Here is a 21,829-nt window from a genome sequence, read left to right on the forward strand (position 1 = left end):
ACATGTGTTATTACAAACAGCTTATTCAGATGCTTTAATTCCCTATGCTTTCTCACCATATAAATGTGACCATAATGCATTGCAAATTGATTTTCAAAATGCTGCTCAAAATCCTTAACACTTTTATGATTGTGGATTTTCTTTTTAGAAAATTAAACAGGAACAGTAAGTAAGTTAAGCAGCTACATAAATGCATTTTACAACGTTGACCTCGGCAGCATGTCGCTATCGCTAATGAAAGGCTTTCACTTTTGATTGCACGTATTCAGACTGTCTTTTGATGGATTAGACCTTTTGGCGGGATAAAGGGCTCACAGCTACATTTAGCTCTGAACCTTATAAAATACATGTATGGTATTAGTGGTATAGTTATTATTGTAGTTTCTATAAAGGTATTATTCTACTGTATAACTTTTTATAATTCTGTCAGCTGTTAGACAGTTCAGTTAGATCTGCTCGGTTCTCTTTATTGTCAGGTTTGCCTTTGAGTGGCGCAGTGGTAAAGTGCTCGCCCTATCATCCAGAGATCGCAAGTTCGATTCCCAAGTGATGCTTAAACCTCTCGGGAGCCAATCAGGGGCGTCTGTAAGCTCATGCAAGCGGAAGGAGCGGATAGCGCTGTCCTCCAAGTGTGTTACGTCAATAAATGATTTGTAGTTCCACGAACATGTGCTAGTGTTTCTTTAAAAGCTGTCATCATATTCGTTTACCTTTTGAGCACCAGACAAAAGTTTTGTAGAGCAATAAAGAACTTTTGAACAGCTTCCGAAAAAGATTCATCTGCAAGCCTGAGGCAGATTTTTAAGTGGATATTTCTGACTACTACTACTACTAATAATAATAATAATGATAATGATAGTAATTAGTACACCAATAGTGCTAATTCAGAACACACACACACATACTGTACACACACGCTCATTCACAAATTATGGGGAATTTGGAAATGCTAATTAGCCTAATCTGCATGTCTTTAGACTATAAGAGGAAACCGGAGTACCCGGAGGAAACCCACCAATCATGGAGAGAACATGCAAACTCTATGTACACAGACTCTAAGGTGGCAATTGAATCCTACAATTGGAGGTGCAAGGCTAAATACTAAGCCACTGTGCCACCTCTGACACCTTATTTTTAAATAACAACAATCAAGATAAGAAAGAATTCGAATAATTTGGTGTTTTTAGAAAATTCAATTGCCATCCAGCTATCAAAATTTAGTTTAAAGTCCTTTATTCTTTAAAACCTGCTGGGTATAGGATCAAGAAGATGTCTGCAGTACTCTGGTGTCACTAGCTCAATCCATGCCTGCTTGATTGCTTCCGGAAGATGATGTACATACTTTTTCTATTGGGTTTACGTCTGGAAATGACCCGGGCCATGGCTGCAGAAGCTGAATACTATTGTCACATAACAAGTTTTTCCCAAATTTTTCAGTTAATTAGCAACTCTTCAGCCAGATACTGTAGGCTAGACCTAATTAGTGAAATCACTGTGTACTGGGAAAACTATAATACGTTGAATATCATGCCTCAATGCTTTGGGCTACAAAAGTATACCTTTCTCCAAGATGGAATAGTACAAGTCCTATTCATTTACTGTCTGTATATTTATCAGTTTAGGACACAGGTTAGCACTGTGGCTTCGGAACCATGGTTAAGAATCCCGCCTCTGGGTCAGTCTGGGTCATGTTCTTCCAGTGCTTGGTGAGTTTCCTCCGGGTACTCCGGTTTCCCCCCACAGTCCAAAGACATGCAAATTTGTCTAATTGTTGTTTCCGAATTGCCGGTAGTGTGTGAATGTGTGTGCTTCAGGCCTGAGGGACTGGCACCCTGTCTATGGTGTATGCTGGCTAGTGCCCCAAGTCTCCTGGGATTGGCTCCAAGCCTCCTGCGACCATGTACAGGATTCAAGGTATAGAAAATGATGGAGAATGAGTGAATAAAACATGGTATCTGTTCAATCCAAATAATGTATTTATTTTCACAGCCAGTAGTAACATTATAGTTAATCATTTGGGAGATGCTTTAATCCAAAGCATCTTACAATTGGGCTACGCAAATAAAGGCTAAGGGTCTGGCTCAAGGACAGTTTCGCTCAAATGGGTGGCAGCTTTGCATTGCGAGGACCTGAACGCACAATTTTCTGATCAGTAGACAAGAGCCTTAACCACTGAGCTTCCACTGCCACAGCTGTGTGTATCACAGAGATGATTTAAATTTGATTCAGCAATTTGCATTGCTGAGAGCATTTTAGGTTGCAATTCAGATTCCACAGTAAGGGCTTTGCATTAATGTGCAGCAGTAATGATTGGTATAACCAATATACAGTATAGTGTAGCTGGTGGTTTATGCAAAAAAAAAAAACCCTAGTGTACTGTAGTTCGATTTTAGGTTTTCACCGTAAACCGTAAAGTCTGCGAACACTTGAGATTATTTGTGCATTTGTATGTCTCTTATTGTTTTTGACTATAGCACGATTAGGTCTTTTCTGATTAGGTATTACACCAGTAAAAAGAAATAAGAAATAGTTATCCACTTAAATAGTGGCCGCTGAATATGACGTCTCATAAATATTTATACATGCTGTTTGAGTGGAAACTGTCAAGGTATAGGGAGTCATCATCTCCCTGTCTAGCTGTCATGCTAGTCTTTTGAAATCTTGGCTTTGAAATAGGCAGAAGGTAAAGTAAAATTCATCAAGTGTCAAGTGGTTTCCTGTCCATCAAAATTCAGGATGTCTTCTATGAGAGACCCCTCTGGAACTTACTTTTCTTCTATTGAAAATACCAATCCCAGGAAAACGGTTCAGGTACGGGCTTTAGCATTAACTAGCTGTCTTATTGAACCAGAGTTTTTTTAAATTGATAGCACTCACAGAGGAGTGTTCAGCAATACATTAGACGTCTGCAGGGAAGAAGTCGAGTCTGCTGGAAGAAGTGGAGTAGCCTTGTCTAATGTGCTCTTTTTCTCGCACCTTGTCTCTCTTAGCAGGCTCAGTTACCATAGCAATACAGCAGGAGCTTCGCTGCATGCTATTTTGCTTGACCTCTGTTGAAGTCGAGCTCAGTCAAGGGCCAGCACAGCCCCTGGTTCTACATACAAATGATTGCATACTGCGTTTCCTTTCCTATACTGGGGCTCTTCTACAGTACCAGCACTGCTGCTGGGAGATCGCCGAGGAACATGTAAGAACAGAAACTTCCATTGTAAAAAAAAAAAAAGTGCTAATTGGAAATACACAATGGAGTCCAACAGCCTTACTACTTAGAGGTGCGATTTAGCGTAGGTGGAAGGCTGAGGTTGGAAGTTACTCGACAAACATGTGCCAGCAACCCACTTCTCAGCTGTCCACTAAACTCATTCATCTTCTCTCAGACCCACAGCAGAAGTTTAAAATAATTTTTTTTTAGCTTACTCTTAACCTTACCTTGCTCTCAGCGTAATAACATATTTTTATATTTTTATATGTTATGTTGACTTGTATTTATGATTTCATTAAATTTTTGACCCTCAATATAGTCATAGCAGATAATAATAATTTTTTATTATTTTTTAAATCTTATTAGAAATCTGAACTAATAGTTTGTAGTAAAATGTCATTTTCAGTAGCGGGTAAATAATAGATTTATGACACCATCTCTAAAAAAGATGTATAACTTCAAAGTCTCCAAAAGACTTATTTTGAAATACAATAACACTTGTAAATAAAGAAGAATACATATTGTATAATAATGTAATATACTGTTCAGCGTGCTCCTGATTCACAACAACCTTGACCGGGATAAAATGGTTACTAAAGATGAATGAATAAATAATCTAAGCTCTTCTGACAACCATGTTGTAGAATTTTTTAGCACCTCCATATAAATTCCACAGCACGGAAGAGCAAGGGATTTTTTTGACAAACAGAAAAGGAACTGCTTACGTAGTTACAACAGAGATGTTAGCTGTGAAAGAAAACATAATGTAATGCTGATGTTATGGTTTTCTAATTGCTTCAGGAATGATAATGGAAAATAATAATTAAAAAAACATTTTAAGACCTCATTCAACCACCTTTAGCAGCTATGATTACAGCACACAATGTGGTGGCCAGCGCATGTGTGAAAATGATTCCACATACTCTCAGAACCACTTTCTCTTGGAATATTTCTGTACCACCAGGGAATAAAAACTCCATTGATGTGATGCTTTGGTCATTCAGTACATTTAGGTCATCAGCCGAGCCTACACCTGACGAACTGACGCAACCCCAGATCATAACGCTTCCTGTAGAGACTCGTTCAGTGGGCATTGTGCATGATGAGTGCATCACTATCCTTCTTACCCTGACACACCCATCACTCTGAAAAAGGCTCAATCTGAGCTTATCAGACCTTTTTCATTGCTCCAAAACTCAATCTTTATGCTTCTTTTCAAATTAAAGCTTTTTTTTAAATTGGTCTTACGTACATGAGGTTTTCTTATGGCCATACAGCTGTTTGGTCCCAATCCTGTGTGATCTCGTCACACTGTTTGTATATAGAAATGCTCTTTTTTACTTTAACTATTTAACATAGCTCTGTTTTTTACTGTTGAAAAAGTCTTTTAAGCGAGCTCTATTTATGATTTTTTTCTTTTTACGACCATGTTCCTTCCACAAAGTTGATGGTTCAGCACTATCTTTTCAGGTTTTGATAACATGTTTAAGGTTCTTTTACCAGTTTTACTTCTTTATTGCCCGGTAATTTGACCCGCCAGAAATGTTTACTTTTTTTTGGCCAGATTTTGGCCTCTTTTATTTTAGTCAGTTTTATTTGCATATCACTTTTAACAATGGACATATTCACAAAGCATACCTTAGAAGTATACCCCAGGCGACGAAGCCGACAATGAAATGAAAGATATGTTCCCTTCGGACTCTGACCTTTTTGAGGTTTCTTTCCTATCATAATCTGGAAAACATCAGATTATGTTAATTTAATGATAAATAATTTAAAATTTGTCAAAGTAACCAGGAACTGAATCATAGTTTGAAAATAATCATTTTTTTTTATTTATTTACCATCACTTTATTATTGCAAAATGTTTGTATATTTGCATCTTCATGGTTTCTAAGTCCAACATTTTGCTGTCTATATAGGCCATACAGTGGAACCTTGGATTACGAGTACAATTCATTCCGGAAGTGGGCTTAAATTTAAAACACTCGTAAACCAAAAGGAATTTCCTCATAAGAAATAATAGAAACTCAAATTATTTGTTCCACAGCCCCCCCCCCCCCAAAAAAAAATGAATACATAAAAATAATGAATACAAAATATAAAGTAAAAATAAAACAAATTAACCTGCACTTTACCTTAAAAAAATTGCAAAAATAAATCCAGACAGATAAGTGTTTGTTTATGCATGCAGGCATATTTGTGTGTATGTGTATGTGTGTGAAGCTAAAGTAAAAGTAACCCTTCTTCTCCTATTTGAGCTTTTCACACACACACACACACACACACACACACACACACACACACACACACACACACTGTTTATTGAAAAAATTAACAAGGAACAATTGCTAATATCACTCACTTGAGCGGATGCTAACGGAATCACTGCTGTAAAGTAAAAATAAAACAAAATAACCTTCACTTTACCTTTGAAAAAAATCGCGACAGAGCAGTGTTTCCATGAGAGAGAGAGAGTTTATAATAAACAGTCCCCGCGCGCTGTACACACACGCTTACAAACACAAACTCAAATATGTTTTGACACACACACATGTATGTCACAGTGTTATAGTAAACAGTACACGCATGCACGGGTGTAGATTATTCTATTAAGAGACGCGCACTAAGACCCAGCAGGGGAGACGATTAACCACAATTCCGCAGCGCATGAGAAAGAAAAAACATTGGCTCAGTTGTGATCACGTGACGCTCAGCATCAAAACAAGAAGCGCATGCGTGATACATGGTACTCTGTACTCGTAAACCACGACTTGTTCGTTTTCCAAGTAAAATTTATTACAAATCTTTGCCCGTCTTGCGGAACACTCGCAAACCGCATTACTCGCAATCTGAGGTTTCACTGTACTCAGCTGCAATGGGTGTTTTCTAAGTGATAAAAAAAACTCCAGCTAGAGTCAGATAAGGATCAGGCAGGTGTGGAGAGCAGAATGAGTCAGGGTCACTGACTTAGTGATTGTCGTGGGTGAGTTGGTTATGTTTCTAATGGTTTTTTTCCGAATGAACCTTAACAATGAAAAAGAACCAAAGTTCTACATTTCCTGAGGTTTAAAATGGTAACATGGATTGTGAACTTGCCTGTTTTGAGTGTTTTATTGTTAAAATATTTTAAGTAAGAAAACTATAGTACTGCATATTCCACAGCCTAAGTATCAACTTTTTTTTTATATTTAATATAACGATATGTATTACACCCTTTAAATGGAAGCACAATTGGTGCATCCTTGGGTTGGAAAAAGTGCATGTAAGCTTTTTGAGTTGTACTTGCACCACTTATTTCCTTTACTCGACTGACTGACTGACTCTCTTTTTCTTTTTCTCTCTCTCTCTCTTTCACTCACACACACACACACACACACACACACACACTCATACAGCTACTACTGATTAAGACAGACAGGGATGAAATAGAGATCACATACAGTTATGGGGGGGTAACAGGGCTCAGGTGCGACACGTTAGTCATTACCTCACTGGCTTATCCCCGAACACATCTCTTCCAGTTCAGAAACAGGGTAAACCACACCCCCCACCTGCTACAGGACAATTACTGGAAATGGGTTTTATAGTTACACACCTGCCCATTCTCGCTTAGACATTTTATTGCCCTGTTAATCTCGCAGGCATTATCCACTCTTTTCACACACTGCTTTTAAATCTATATCAGGTTCAGCACTCCTCTCATTACGTGCAAAAGATAACATTCACTTGGGTTTTATTGGTGTCCTTTGTGAGGAGAAAGGAAGTCATCAATGGAGCAATGGTAGCATAATGTGGTAAGCATTGATAGCAGGTGCTATGATGGTTGATCTGGTGAGTGAGGTATAATTATGTCTTAGGGTATTGATCTTGTCTATATAGTTGTACCAGATTGGCAAATTATTATTCGAGGTTGAAAATCAGAATGATAGAAAAGAACATCACGATCTTCTTGTGCGATTTTGTGCGAGTCCTCCGACATCCATGTCACATCTAAGGTGCTGTCATTGTTCAGCCAGTAATGACGTTGATTTAATGTTAAAAGTTACATTGATGGGAAAAAGTTAATGCTAGCTTAGTTTGTGCGTTACCTCTGCACATACTGCTGGTGGTGTGAGCCTATTGTCATACAGTGTTGCCCATTTCATGGTCTGTTAACAATATTTAATTAGAACTAGTGAAGGATAAAGTAAGTGTGAATTACCTGCCCTAAGTGTGTCAGGGCCGAGAATTTTTCCAACACTTCAATACATAAGAAAGAAGGATCTAACATGCTTTTTTAAAAATATAATTTCTGGTAAGATACTTTTTTACGTCAATACTGTCACTAGTGTGTGCAACAAATCTTTAAGGAGAGCTTTGGTAAACTTGTCCTGAGCCTGAAGCTACTGTATAAAGCACACTTTGATCGAGCAAGGTACTGTAGTGTTGCCTATATTTACAGCAACTGATCCTAGCTTACATTGCTATACATTTCCAGACGGCACAAAGCCACTTTAAACTGTGAGATGATGCCGATTTCTATTCCAAGGAAGTGAACGTAATGGATGTGAGTGGTCAGGCAAGCTTTTCTTATTTGTAAAGAATTCCACTCTTATGAGCACCTCATACCCTTAAATATCTAGACAGTAATGCTGCATTGAAAGTTTGACTTTCTCCCCCCCAGTATTTTCAGTGTAGCCCCTATCCTGAACTGCTTTGTTATAATCTTTGCTTGTTTGCCTTGCCATTTGGTCTACATCCAAACTTTCAAGTTGCATGAAGAGCTGAAAAAGTCAGCGAGCACTCCCACTGGCACAGCAATATGTTCATCTTTGTTTGAAGGCAAACATCTACAGGGAATGTGAAATTGAGCTTTGCTTTCAGAGGGATGTGATTAAGGCAGCGGCTCAAAGATTTGCACAAGCCGTATTTTCTTTGCTTTTTCTAAAACAAAGAAGGTTTTCCAAAAATCCACTACTAGTAATATTGCAAGCTCCACTGGCATCGCTTGCTTAGTTGTCGTACTGTAATTTCCAGCATAATTTTTTTCCATTTTCAAATGAAGCGATCAGATAAGTTCTACTTTCTTTTTCGTGTTAGAGTTGCAGTAAGAATCTTCCATTAGAGGCAACATGTGTTCCTCCTGCGGCAGCACCTGTGGTGGTCTCGCATGTGCTGAAAACCATGTCCAGCTGGTTGGGATGTGGAAAGTGTCCGTTTGTTGATGCTTCTGGTTCCCCAGATCTACATATGAATCTCTAATTGCATGCCTCAGACCATTATCATTTTCCAATGGCCTGGCAGTAATCTTGGAGGAGTGGAAGAATGGCTTGATTTAATCAGAGACACTGGCTAAATGGAATGCAATTAACATACTAATGAAGGTTTATTTCAGATATGACAGGTTCTCTGTTTTTCCCTCTGACTTTTATAGCCTCTGTGCCCCTGGTTATATGGGTTCCTATTAGATCTCTATTTTTGGGTAGAGAACTGTAAATTTTGAAATGTTATTCAAAAGACATAATCGTTGTTAATTATTGATAATAAAAAAAATGTAATGCTTGACACGTCAAAGGACACAGGTCACATAATTCCTGAAACTATTTCAAATTAAATACTATCCATACAGTTAAATCAAATGAATGTGTCATGTATTGAATTCTTTATAGCTTATAGCTCATGCAGTTGTTTCGCTATTATTTTACACTTTTGTGCCAAATGTATTAGTTATTATAACATGCATTAATGCACGTTGTTTAAATTGTGTAGTTAAAAGAATTATGCAAGCACAAATATCATACATTGGATTAGGTTCAATGGGTGATAAACTGACGTGTTTGTTTGGTGAGTTCTGTTGTTTTATTAATTTATTCTTTGATTTCTGATGCTTTTTCATCCATGTTGTTTTGTACTATTCCATGTTATAAACACTGATCAGGCATAAAATTAACACCACAAAACATGAACACATTAAAATTGATTATCAATCACATGCCAGTAAACTGGTTTACAGTATTATGGGTACAGAAAAGCTCACCCATGTCTGTGGGAACCAAAGACCAGCCCATCCGTTCTGATCCCACAGAAAAACCAATGCGGCACAACTTAATAAAAAATAAAAAGGAAATGCTGGCCACAATAGAAAGGCATGATAACATGCAGTGCATGCTGCCATAGCACGCCGCACACAGGGCATAGTAGCCAAAGCGCCCAAGGCCGCTGACCTGGCTTCCAAATTAACCAGATACTGTACCATGTGGAATCATGCCCCAAGGGGCCAGAGCTGCCTCGGTGGCTCAAGGGGAACCTTTTAATGTGACGGCTTATGAAATAAATAGCTTAATTTTACTAAATGTTTACTCTCAAGATATTTAAGCCTAAGCAACAAAGCTAAGTTTTAACTTTGCCATACAACTGAAATCCCACTTGGGGTGTTTTCCGAATCTAAATCAGTGATTTATTAATTTAGAATTGAACATACACCAATAAAACAGTTTATTAGTGTGAGGGAAGCAAAGTTGTCCGCCTGTTTCAGTATGTTTTGTTTTGGCTTTTTCCTTGAAGATAACTCTTTTTGCCCTTGAGACACTCCAGTGTTCTAAATACACAATATGTACACAATACAGTACACACACCCACACATGTGAAGCTTTTTTTTCAATCGGAAAAGTAAAGTTGAAGTTGATTTTATGGCTAAAATTAGGAAGGAGAAATGAAGATTTTCCTACAGTGATAAAGCTTGGAGATTTACAGTAAGATAAGATGTAGCTTACAGGTGTGGAGGAATGACAGGTGGATCCTTTTATCCTTGCTGTGACCTGTATGCTTAGATCACCCTGTCATGTTTTCTTCAGAGTCAAAAAACATCCTCATTTCACATTTACCCAGCTTCATCATCCTTTATCATTCTCATATACAATCACACATCTTACAAATTTCAACTTCAAACCCTTTTCTTATCCTCTCCCTTTAGACTGCTCCAAGCCAAGCATCACTAAAGGCTCATCTGCCATGAATATGCCCCAGTCATTTGGCACAGCGATGGGCTTTTCTCTGTCGGAAACACTGCCGGCTGCCAGCTTGCCCAACCTGGCACGAAATGGCTCGGAACAGAGTCCACTGCTGAAAGCCGAGAACAGCATCATCTACTTGGCTCCCACTGCTGACACCAATAAGTGCTGGCCAATCCGACCTACATTACGCAATGAGTTGGATACCTTCTCCGTACACTTCTATATCTTCTTTGGGCCCAACATCTCCGTTCCTCCAGACCGGGCAGCAGTGTTTGCTATTAATCTGATGCCTGTGCTGGACAGCGGAGGGGTTCTTAACATGGAGCTCAAACTTAATGTGGTAAGTGAAGATTTATAAAATATCAAATTTCTAAAAAGTTTTTCTGTTAACTCTAAAGAGTTTCTAATGGAAGTACTTTACATGGTTGCTTTAAAAACTGAATTCAAATTTTTCATGCTAACACCATTTTTCACAATACCTTAATGCTTTTGCAAACATGCATACACATTGTAACGGGTTTGACTCGCATTGCACGGGCAGAACCATAAAGCACGTACACTACACGAGGCGAAGTTTTGCGGGAAAAAGGGTAAGTTGTTTATAAAAAAAGGGGTTGGGAAAGGGTGAAAAGGAGGAAGGATGTAAACATAGGGAAGAGATGTTGTGCACATGCAGGTCTGGTGGGCAGTGCCCTGCTGGCATGCGGGCACAGACTGGTGAGCGGTGGGCAGCGGGCAGAGTGGCAGCGTGGACAGCAGATTCTGCGCACTTCACTTGCGCTTACTCTCCTCTTGGGGTATGGCCGGACCGGCTCCTCCCAGCTCTTCGTGGGCGCAGCCTCAGATGGAAGTCCTCTTTGACGTCCGGCGGTTGGGCGGCTTTCCCCAGCTTGGAACAGGGGCCGTGACGTGTACCTCCTTGTGGCCTTTTCCTAATCGGCAGCAGGGTCACGATAATGCAGCTCGATTGAGATCTAAAGAGCTGCGGGAGCTCGCGGCTGTTCTAGCTGGGGAGATCACAGGTGCATTTCCACTCGCCTGTTTGAAGTCCCTGAGGCTCGTTCCATTGCCCCGCGTGCATGCCGCTCTTTGTAGCGCACGCATCGCACTCTCCACTTTAGGAAAAGTCCAGTATCCCAACAGACCCCGAGCTACACTGCCCGCTGTGTTTTATAGGGATCATTAGCCCAGATGGCTCACCCGCCGTCCAGTGGCGGCCGGCCCATAGGGGGCGCTGGGGCACCGCCCTCCCTGATAAGAGGGGCTAAAAATTTAAAATATATTTTTACAAATTAAGTTTTTAAATTCGGTTTACCCACCAGTATGTGCCTACATGCGATATGAATAACATATACAACATTTCCCACCTAGTGACATTCATTTACCAGTGAATTTCCACAGACAGACTTGTATCGTTTCTGTCATGGGGCGCTGAGAAAAAGCGCCCCTGAGTGCAGCCAAATAGCCCGTCATGTACTGTTGCTAGGGTAAATTAATAAATATGCGGCCAATCAGTTTCTCAGAATTTTATGGTCTTGGGGCGCTGAAAATTCTGCCCCAAGCCGCAGAAAATACCGCGAGATTTAGTTTTTTTTTCTTTTGAGGCGCGGCCAATCAGAGAGAGGCGCGGTCAATCAGAGTAATGATGGCGAACTTAACGAGCGAAGAGCAGTCTCCACCAAATTCGGTGAGATTCTTATTAATATACCCGTTTTAGACTGTTGTGTTAAATTGCATTTTTTAAACTGTTTTTCTTTGTGTGAACCACTTTAAGATGCAACTTTGCTTGAAAGGTGATCCAGCTGATCATACCCTTTGATGTTGATTATTGTATTTGATACTCTCTTAAGCATGCATGGCGTATTATACAATGGAAATTTGTTCATTTACTTTATCTGTGAAACCGGTGATTTTGAGGAGGAGATTAAATCATTACTGTTAATTGTAATCATCGTCTGACTGTTGATTTTAATTCTTATATTGGACTAAGCAAAGAAATATTTTGTCACATCAGCCCCACCAGGAAAAATTTTCACCAGCCGCCACTGCCGCCGTCCCTAATTCGGCAGCCTCGCTCCTTCGCACACCTGCAGAAGGTGTGGCTGTCTACGGAGTGAGCGAACAATATTAGATTTGTGCATGCCGTGACAACATTTATATATTTTATCAGATAAAAAGAAAGTATTAAATAAAAGTATTAGTATAAAAGATTTTTTTTCCCATTTGCTCTATTATGTAGTGTCCGTAACTTGTTTAAATTCAAATCTATCAATGATATTAATAGGTATTTAGATGAAACGTGGCCAGTTTAGATTTCACATAAACAGACATAAATCTGAAAAAAAAAAAAAAAAATAATTTAAAAAAAGAAAAAGTAGCTAATATAAGACTTAATCTTGTTCCATCTCTCAGGGATACATGCTAGCACCAGAACCTTCTCAAATGGGCTGGTTGCTACACTGTAGGTGTCTGATTCCTCTACCCCACAAGTTGATTATTTTCCACATCCAACAATGATTTATTTCTTTTAGACCACAGCAATTTGCCAGCACAGCACTTGTAAGTTTGTAGGCAAAAGTTTTTTTTTTTTTTTTTTCTTTTTTTACCCTGGATAATTACATTTAATTCTGCAGAACATCCATAAACTAAGTTAGTTCCTGTTTCAGTTCCCTTACAGCAGGTACAGTATGGTACAAACAGTTCCCAAACTAGCTTATTTTTTATTTTTCTCTCTTAATGTGTAGCAGATTAAAAAATGCAGCTTGTCATGTTACAGAAAAACTAAAAACCCTCTTTCCAGAAAACTTTCCTGTCACAGAATACAAAAGCATTGACACTGAAGAGGCTTTTTATAAAAGTGAAATAATGATCTCCTTACTGAAAACCTAATTTTCATTGTGAAATAAAAACACTTTTGTTTAATCCATTTATTATTAGCTTTAGATTATGTAGTGCATCTTCGATACAAGTGAGCTATGACTGTAGAAACGATAATGCATTACAGCAATCACATTAATATAAACCTGTCATTTGAATTACAGCCAGCACTACTGTCGGCGCTATCTGACCAAACAAAATTGACAGTTCAACCGCACTGGGATATAAAATGTAATAACTGTCAGTGTGATGGATTGACTTGTTCTTTCAACTCTCTGGTTCCTAAGTAAATCTCAAAATATAGTGCCTGAGCATGTGTGTCAGTTGTGGTTCCCCCCTCACCCCTACATTTAAAAAGAAAAGAAAGTTCTCTAACTTCTTTAAAATGCAGGTACCGTACGTAACCTGTTTCAGGTGATGTAAGTATCATTGGTATGCCTATGTTTTTTGAGACGTCTCATGCGGCTGAAATATTATAACTTCTATAATTCAGTTCTTCTTATTTCCCTTGCAACTTAGAGAACAGATCTAAAAAAGCACGTCTAGAATATCAAAGGCCAGGGTTAGGTCTGTTGAGAGTCTCAACAATATACTCCATGTGGGTGGATGATGACTTCTGCACCTTTGTCTAATTAATAACAAATGTTAGCAACCATGTAAGTGCCTGACAGTCCCTATTGATGGGGTGGTGAATTGCCTGAAGAGTGCTTCAGCAAATGTCACTATCATGTTCCAGAGTTAAAGTTTGAGCCTTACTTATGTGTCATAAGTTCACATGAAATGTAAATGCTAAGCTGATCAATTTATGTCACAAATTCATAATATTAAATGATTATCAATCAACATCGATTATCATTTAAATATACTGAACAGTAAAATCGTGACAAGATCGTGAGCACCAAGGCTCATTAACGGCTGTGGGGGCGAAAGGCTACAGTATACCCATCTGGTCCGAACGCACTGAAAAGCTAATGTTGCACAAATTGCTTAAAAAAAAAAAAAAAGTTTATAATGCAACTTCCAACTTACAGCATTTACTGGATTTGCTGCTAATATTCTGGTGCCAGATGCTACAGCACACCTTCAGAGGTCTTTTTGGAGTCATGCCTCGAGGGATCAGAGCTGTTAGGCTTAATGTTTTAAGGTTTTAATGTTATGGCTAATCAAGGTATACGGTATAGTAACATCTATCATTAAAGCATTTCCTTTTTTTTTTTTTTTTTGGTTTTGAGGAAAAGAATTCTTCAGAAGGTCTCACAGCTTTGAAAGAAGGATCTATTATAACCAGTCTGTGTGTATTCAGTCACAGAAGTGCCTTCACATTTCACCTGTTTCATTTTCTTCCCTGAAGATGCCATTAACAAGCATTAATGGATATCTCATGCAGTGCTATTGGCAAGGAAAATGTGAGGAAACAAGGCAGCCAGGGGATAGAGTTATTTATAAAAAGCCCTCCGAGAAATGGAACAGTTCTGAGAGTGGATTTTAAAAGTGTGTAAATGTCTAAACATGTCTAAAGGAGTCTAAATATGTGTAGGCATCTTTGTATATTCTACCTTAATGGATGTGTGTGTATGCATGTATGTATGTATATATTCAGGTATTACTTTGGCTTACACCACATACTTACAGTTTAATCATTAAGCAAGCAAGAGTAATACAAAGCACATTTTAAAAGCAGTACATGATCCTGCCCTATGCAGTCATTTAAATGAAACGTTTCAGAGCTGTTCTCTAGCAAAGTCATTCTGAATAAAAGGATGTGAAATTTGCTACACATAATCCTGAATCCGATTTTTTCCACTCTTGTAGTCAAACTTGTTCAACTGAAAAAAGATGTAATTAGAAACGATCCTTTATAATTCTGGTCAGGCCAATGGAAGTGAAACGACCCGTGTCAGCGAGCTAAAAAGTCATTTTCCTCAATCAGCACTTTAGACACTAGCTGTTAGCTTTTCTCTTTGTCTTTTAATGGTAGAACCGGGCATTGTAAAAAGGCCTGTTTTAAATTTGAAGTAAAGACTAGCCTCTTGAGTGGGTGCTGTAAAGTAAATGATTTCCGCCTGCCGCCATATGCTGTCGACTAGGAATTATCTTGCAAGGACGATGAAGTGATGGATGTCGTTCTACAGGTTTATGAGTAAGCAAGTAAATGGGAACCATTTGCGCTTCCGACCTTGGGCTATTGGCTTGTGATCAGAAAGCTGGATAAAAAGGATTAGAGTCATGGAATAGACAGGCTTTAACTTTTAATCGAGTGAAGAACCACATTTTGTGTCGGTGGCAGTATCAGTACCTCAAGTAAAAAAAGGAGCTTTTCTGTAGAAAAAAACATTTTTGCACTTTCATGTTTAAATAAATTAGCATTTAACCTGATCTGTGTTTTTTCATATACAATGGTACCTCAGCGTCGGAATTTAATCCAGAGGTTAGTCTGTAAGACGAAATTTCATACAGTATTGCAAAACGCATTTTCATGATAATTATATTTTTACGTATAAAAACTCAAAATATTAGACAAAATAGGACATTATGTGAATGAAGTCAAATCTGAAATAAATATACATTAAATCTCACTCAACCTTAATTTATGATTCCACTTAAAGTATCAGCTGCTTTAAAATCGTAACTGAAAGTGGCTCCATTATCTGCTTGCTACCGTCTCATGGTGCTATGTCTTCACTAAATCTTGCACAAAATGCAAAAAATCCCAGACATAATGTGTTACCTTGCTTCGCTTGGCCTTTTCAGTGATGCAAACAAGATTGTTGGCTCGGTACGGTCGCTGAGGCAAATTGTATGCAAAATTTCAGTTCTTAAAGTGAAAATCTGTGAGGCGGGGTGTTTGTTTGCCAAAGTACCACTGTATATTCTCTTTGAAAAAAATAAATTACCCTAGGAACCATATTTGGTAACTTCAAAAACCTTGACAACACTGAAACATTTTGAAAATCACAAAAGTTTGAAAAATAAAAAGTCTTGGAAAAGGTTTTGAAATTTGGAATTACCAAGTATTTCAGTGAGCGGCCTATAAAGGGTTAAAGGCATTATCCGTGGTTGATGACTGAGGTTAAGAACTTGTATGTTAACACAACTGACTGTTGACTTGACCCTAATATTCAATTAAATACATTCAGTTTAGTCAAGGTTAATTGCGGCATGATGACAGCACTAGTCAATGACCATTCTCACTTTACATACACGCACAGCTGGTCTGTCATAAAAAAAAAACAAGAACCTCATTACACTTTCCTATTATGGCTAGAGATGAGCTTTCTGGCTCGACTGCCTGCAGATTTGGTCAGAACTACTGTCTGGTACGCTGTGCATCAACTGCTTTTTGTTTTTTTTCCCCTAAAAAGCATTTTGCACCAAGACAGCAGGGGGATGAACCGTGACAGGAAAGCAGCTCATTAGAACGCAGATCTAAGGAGACATTTGAAGTGACATCATTTAGACATTATTGAAAATGGATAGATAAAAGTAAAAAGATTCACATTACTTAAAAATAAGATTATGAACAAAATAATGATTTTTTTTTCATCTCATACAAAATACATTATGGCATTAGTGTGGTTTGGCTGTAATTGGGCATCGCATAAGAATTTAAATTGCTGCCAAAATCAGACAGTCATCTTATGTTTTTTGGTGAAAAGGGGCTATGTATGTCACTTGTCTGAGATGGCACTCCAGCCACTTCCTAATTGTGTATTCCAATAAGGACGCACATAAACATCAGACCACGAAGAGCCACTAAGGAAACATCCCTCCCCCTGGGCTCTATGAAGCTCATTGCACTTCGCAACATTGCCGGTCCTCTTCTTGATTAACCTCTGTTTGCTGACATTTCGGTTGTTTCAGTAATAGCGTTATCCAAGCAGAACTGTTCAAAGAAGATTGTTAGCCTGGGACCATATACAGTGCAATGGTAATGGGGCTGTAATGCATGGGGGAAGGGGGAATAAATGGAGGACAGGACGAACTGTCTCCCACTACCAAGATATCCTCATTTCTAAAAGTGAAGGATCCATAGCCACTGGAAGTTCAGTTCTCAGGCATTGTTGACTTTTCTAAGAGCATAAAGTAATTATTTGTATTTACAGTTGAATCCTCAAAGTGGTGAAATGAGGACTTAGTAAAAATTGTGATGAGTTTCTATAAAATTCATCGCACCAATTAAATAGAGCCCCTATCGCATAACTCATTGGAATAAACATAACAAGTGAATATGTGCTGCTCAAAGCAACCCCTTGAGGAAATAATTACTTTAGCTATTTGGTTATGCATATTTAGAAATAGTGGTAGTTTACGCAGACCATGGTATACATAAGGAATAAAACACAATGGGATGTGCAATTATAAAACCCTGCGCTGCCAATAAAACCCAGAAGTTGATTATAATCTCTATAAAAGCATGTCCAGCATAATTTTGTTCCTCAGATATTTGCCAAAAAGCTATATTTTTTTTACAACCCTCTCTCATTGAAAAAAAAAAAGCATCTTCTGTATCTAAAAGATTAACGTTTTGTCACAAATGGGCACTGCAATATCAGGGGCGTTCAAGTCAACCTGGGATTTAAAAGGTGTAAAAACGATTGACATTTACAGGAGACTTCAGGCACAGTACGGTTTAAAAAAGGCTGTACATACTTGAATGATGATCCCGGCTGAGGTGGCTTGGAGTACACACTCTTATTTCCATGAGCATTCAGTAAGTGGAACGCCTTCAGAATCTTTGAAAATCGATAAATAATTTCTCACCAACTTGTGGAAGAGACGCATTAGTCTGTGGGAACTGTTGCATATAGTCATTGACGAACACCACTTGGTGATTCTAGAACTCAGCTGCCACATCCCCAGTATAGCCCTGGCAGCACGGTGGTGTAGTGGTTAGCACTGTCGCCTTGCACCTCCAGGGTCTGGGTTTGATTCCCAGACATGCTTGATTCCAGTCTCTGTGTGGATGGAGTTTGCATATTTTCACCGAGATTATGTATGTGCCCTGCGATGGATTTGCACCCTGTCTGTGCTGTACGCTGCCTCGTGCCCTAAGGGATAGGCTCCGAGAACCAGGATAAAGTGGTATAGACGAGCTATTTCCATATGTATGGGCCATTAAAGGGGTTCCTGGCAGGCTAGCGTTTTAGACGTGAATCAGGTAGTACGATCATGGTTCCAGCGTACTAAAAAAACTTCGTCGTCCCCCCCTTTTAGTATTCAAACACTAGTGAAACATTGGGATACTGTAAGTGCATTAGTGTAGCTGGGGATTGGAAAGAAAAACTAAGGTAGTTTTTACTCTCATAATTGTGTTCTGTTATTCTGCACGATCGAAAATCCCAGTTTGACTTGAATGCCCCCTGTATCAAATTTTCTTAAAAATTCTCTATATGCCAGAATCTGCATCAAATCATTTTAACCTCTACAACTACATTATTTTAAGAAGATCGATTTTTTTATAAATGGGTGCCATCAACCTTATGTAGTTTGGCTTTACGCAGGTATGTTAAGTTTATTAGGCTTGAATTAATTTCATGTGTGAAATAATAATAATAATAATAATAATAATAATATAAACAGATAACTTGTCTTGCACCTAAAAAAAAAAAAAAATGACACATTCTGGCCAATCAGAGTTGAGAATTCCACAGCATTCAGTTTAAGTGCTGATAAAGCCTAGTGCCTATTGCAGTCTCTCAGACAATTTATTCATGATTGATTAAGAATTAGATACAATAAATAAAACTGTTGGTTAGTGCTGCCATTGTTTTTAATTACTGAACTAAACACAACGTTTAAACTTGTCATTACGGCTAAATTTGACAACAAGGAGAGGACTTCTTCTATGCCTGCTTTGATACACGAACAAGTGTGAGCTCTTGCTCATTCAATTAGCTATCCCCTAGAAACACTACAGGCAAATGAACAGCCCAGTCAATATCGCCAGAAATATGAACGAATTTATTTGGTCTAGATGACCAATCCAGGACCACTCAAGACTGCTTAAAGTATCTAAATTCCCCTGAGCAGTTTCTGTCCAGATTCATAGCCAAAGACTTTGTCTGCAAGAATGCTTATAATATAGGCATAATGAACGGGATGTCTATCAGAGAACACTGTGCGCAGGGCGGGGTTTAGCCAGGGATTTTGTATTGATGTTATAATAAAGTAAATGTAATTAGTTACTGGATTTAAATGCATTCGTTACTTAGGTATATCATTTTAAACTACATTTCAAAGTAAGACACGGTACTTTCGACTCCGCTACATTCTCTGACATCTGTTGTCCCTTTTTTACTAATGAAAGATTCAAATGATATGAAAGATATGGATAAGGGTACAGCACAAGCTTTATTTTGGATTATTTTGTTTGACCTGTTGGTTTCACCTGTTAGCTATATCTACTGAACACAGCACATCACTATTACAAGATCAATGCAACAGCCTATAATACTGAGCACCTAGAAGAATGACTGAAAAATGTTTTGACGTTTTTCTCCACTTCAACAGATTTTGAAAGATTTTTTTTTATGTTGTGAATGAAAAGAAAGCATCATTATTTTACAAAGTGTTCTTCGCCTGCCTCTGTAATTCTCTGAGCAGACACATAAAGCTAAGCCCATTTTTGGGCTAGTGGTCATTTTCTTAAATGGTTATTCTAACTTTGCAAAAGTGAAATCTTTATTGTGTATATGTTTTAAATTAATCCGTCATTACTTCGATTATGACAGAGGGTAAACTTAGTAATTGGCAACTCTTAAACAGCGAAGCGTTCCTACACGACAATCCAATACAACAAGAGCAGTGCATGCTGGAGCTAGTAATCACTTGAAGTTTTATCTACTGTATTTCCATAAGTAAGCTAGCTTTTTCATCTTAGATTGTGGTGTTTAAAAGGTAAAAATCCAATGTTAAGATTTAGACTTTTGAAACTTCCAACACACAGTCTAGTACAGTGAAGGTATATCCGTTACTTGGATTGCGAGTAACACGGTTTGCGAGTGTTCCGCAAGACCAGCAGAGATTTTAAATACATTTTGTCTTGAAAAACGAGCAGGTTTTGGTTTACGAGTACAGAGTATCATGTATTACGCATGCGCTTTTGTTTTAATACTGAGCGTCACGTGATCACGACAGAGCCAATGTTTTTTCTCTCTCTCTCTTGCGCACAAGTGTTTTGGAAAACAAGGCCGCTTCCGGAACGAATTATGCACGTAATCCAAGGTTCCGCTGTATATTAAGATGTCTTACAAACGAAACACTTTGGTTGGTTACCAGCACTCCACTAGTGACAGATTAAAGCTGGTGTTTGGGAGCATCAGTTAATCTACGGTAAAATGCATGTCATTGGACTGTGGGAGGAAACCCAGCAAGCACAGGGAGAACGTGCAAACAGACCCAAGGCTGGAATCGAACCCAGACTCTGGAGGTGCAAGGCAACAGATCTAACCATAAAGCCACTGTGCCACCTGGGCAAAAAATCCCTAATTGAGAATAGTCACGGAACAAAAGGAGAAAAAGCCTAAAAAAAAAAATTTCAAAGAAGATAAGTGTCTGAAAGTTTTTAATTACTGAACTGAACACAACGTTTAAACTTGTCATTAGGGCTAAATTTGACAACAAGGAGAGGACTTCTTCTATGCCTGCTTTGATACACGAACAAGTGTGAGCTCTTGCTCATTCAATTAGCTATCCCCTAGAAACACTACAGGCAAATGAACAGCCCAGTCAATATCGCCAGAAATATGAACGAATTTATTTGGTCTAGATGACCAATCCAGGACCACTCAAGACTGCTTAAAGTATCTAAATTCCCCTGAGCAGTTTCTGTCCAGATTCATAGCCAAAGACTTTGTCTGCAAGAATGCTTATAATATAGGCATAATGAACGGGATGTCTATCAGAGAACACTGTGCGCAGGGCGGGGTTTAGCCAGGGATTTTGTATTGATGTTATAATAAAGTAAATGTAATTAGTTACTGGATTTAAATGCATTCGTTACTTAGGTATATCATTTTAAACTACATTTCAAAGTAAGACACGGTACTTTCGACTCCGCTACATTCTCTGACATCTGTTGTCCCTTTTTTACTAATGAAAGATTCAAATGATATGAAAGATATGGATAAGGGTACAGCACAAGCTTTATTTTGGATTATTTTGTTTGACCTGTTGGTTTCACCTGTTAGCTATATCTACTGAACACAGCACATCACTATTACAAGATCAATGCAACAGCCTATAATACTGAGCACCTAGAAGAATGACTGAAAAATGTTTTGACGTTTTTCTCCACTTCAACAGATTTTGAAAGATTTTTTTTTATGTTGTGAATGAAAAGAAAGCATCATTATTTTACAAAGTGTTCTTCGCCTGCCTCTGTAATTCTCTGAGCAGACACATAAAGCTAAGCCCATTTTTGGGCTAGTGGTCATTTTCTTAAATGGTTATTCTAACTTTGCAAAAGTGAAATCTTTATTGTGTATATGTTTTAAATTAATCCGTCATTACTTCGATTATGACAGAGGGTAAACTTAGTAATTGGCAACTCTTAAACAGCGAAGCGTTCTTACAAGACAATCCAATACAACAAGAGCAGTGCATGCTGGAGCTAGTAATCACTTGAAGTTTTATCTACTGTATTTCCATAAGTAAGCTAGCTTTTTCATCTTAGATTGTGGTGTTTAAAAGGTAAAAATCCAATGTTAAGATTTAGACTTTTGAAACTTCCAACACACAGTCTAGTACAGTGAAG

The 21,829-nt window shown here is 38.3% G+C and overlaps 1 protein-coding gene across 1 annotated transcript in view; it reads left to right on the forward strand.

Moving 5' to 3' along the window:
* tmem8b (transmembrane protein 8B) overlaps positions 1 to 21,829 on the forward strand; it is a 152,520-nt gene that overhangs the window by 102,613 nt on the left and 28,078 nt on the right. The window contains exon 6 of the mRNA XM_053481276.1: positions 10,158 to 10,537. Coding sequence (XP_053337251.1) covers positions 10,158 to 10,537 — 380 coding nt within the window. The remainder of the gene's footprint in view (positions 1 to 10,157; positions 10,538 to 21,829) is intronic.

This window comes from Clarias gariepinus, chromosome 21 (genome assembly GCF_024256425.1).
Source record: "Clarias gariepinus isolate MV-2021 ecotype Netherlands chromosome 21, CGAR_prim_01v2, whole genome shotgun sequence".
Taxonomy (NCBI): domain Eukaryota; kingdom Metazoa; phylum Chordata; class Actinopteri; order Siluriformes; family Clariidae; genus Clarias; species Clarias gariepinus.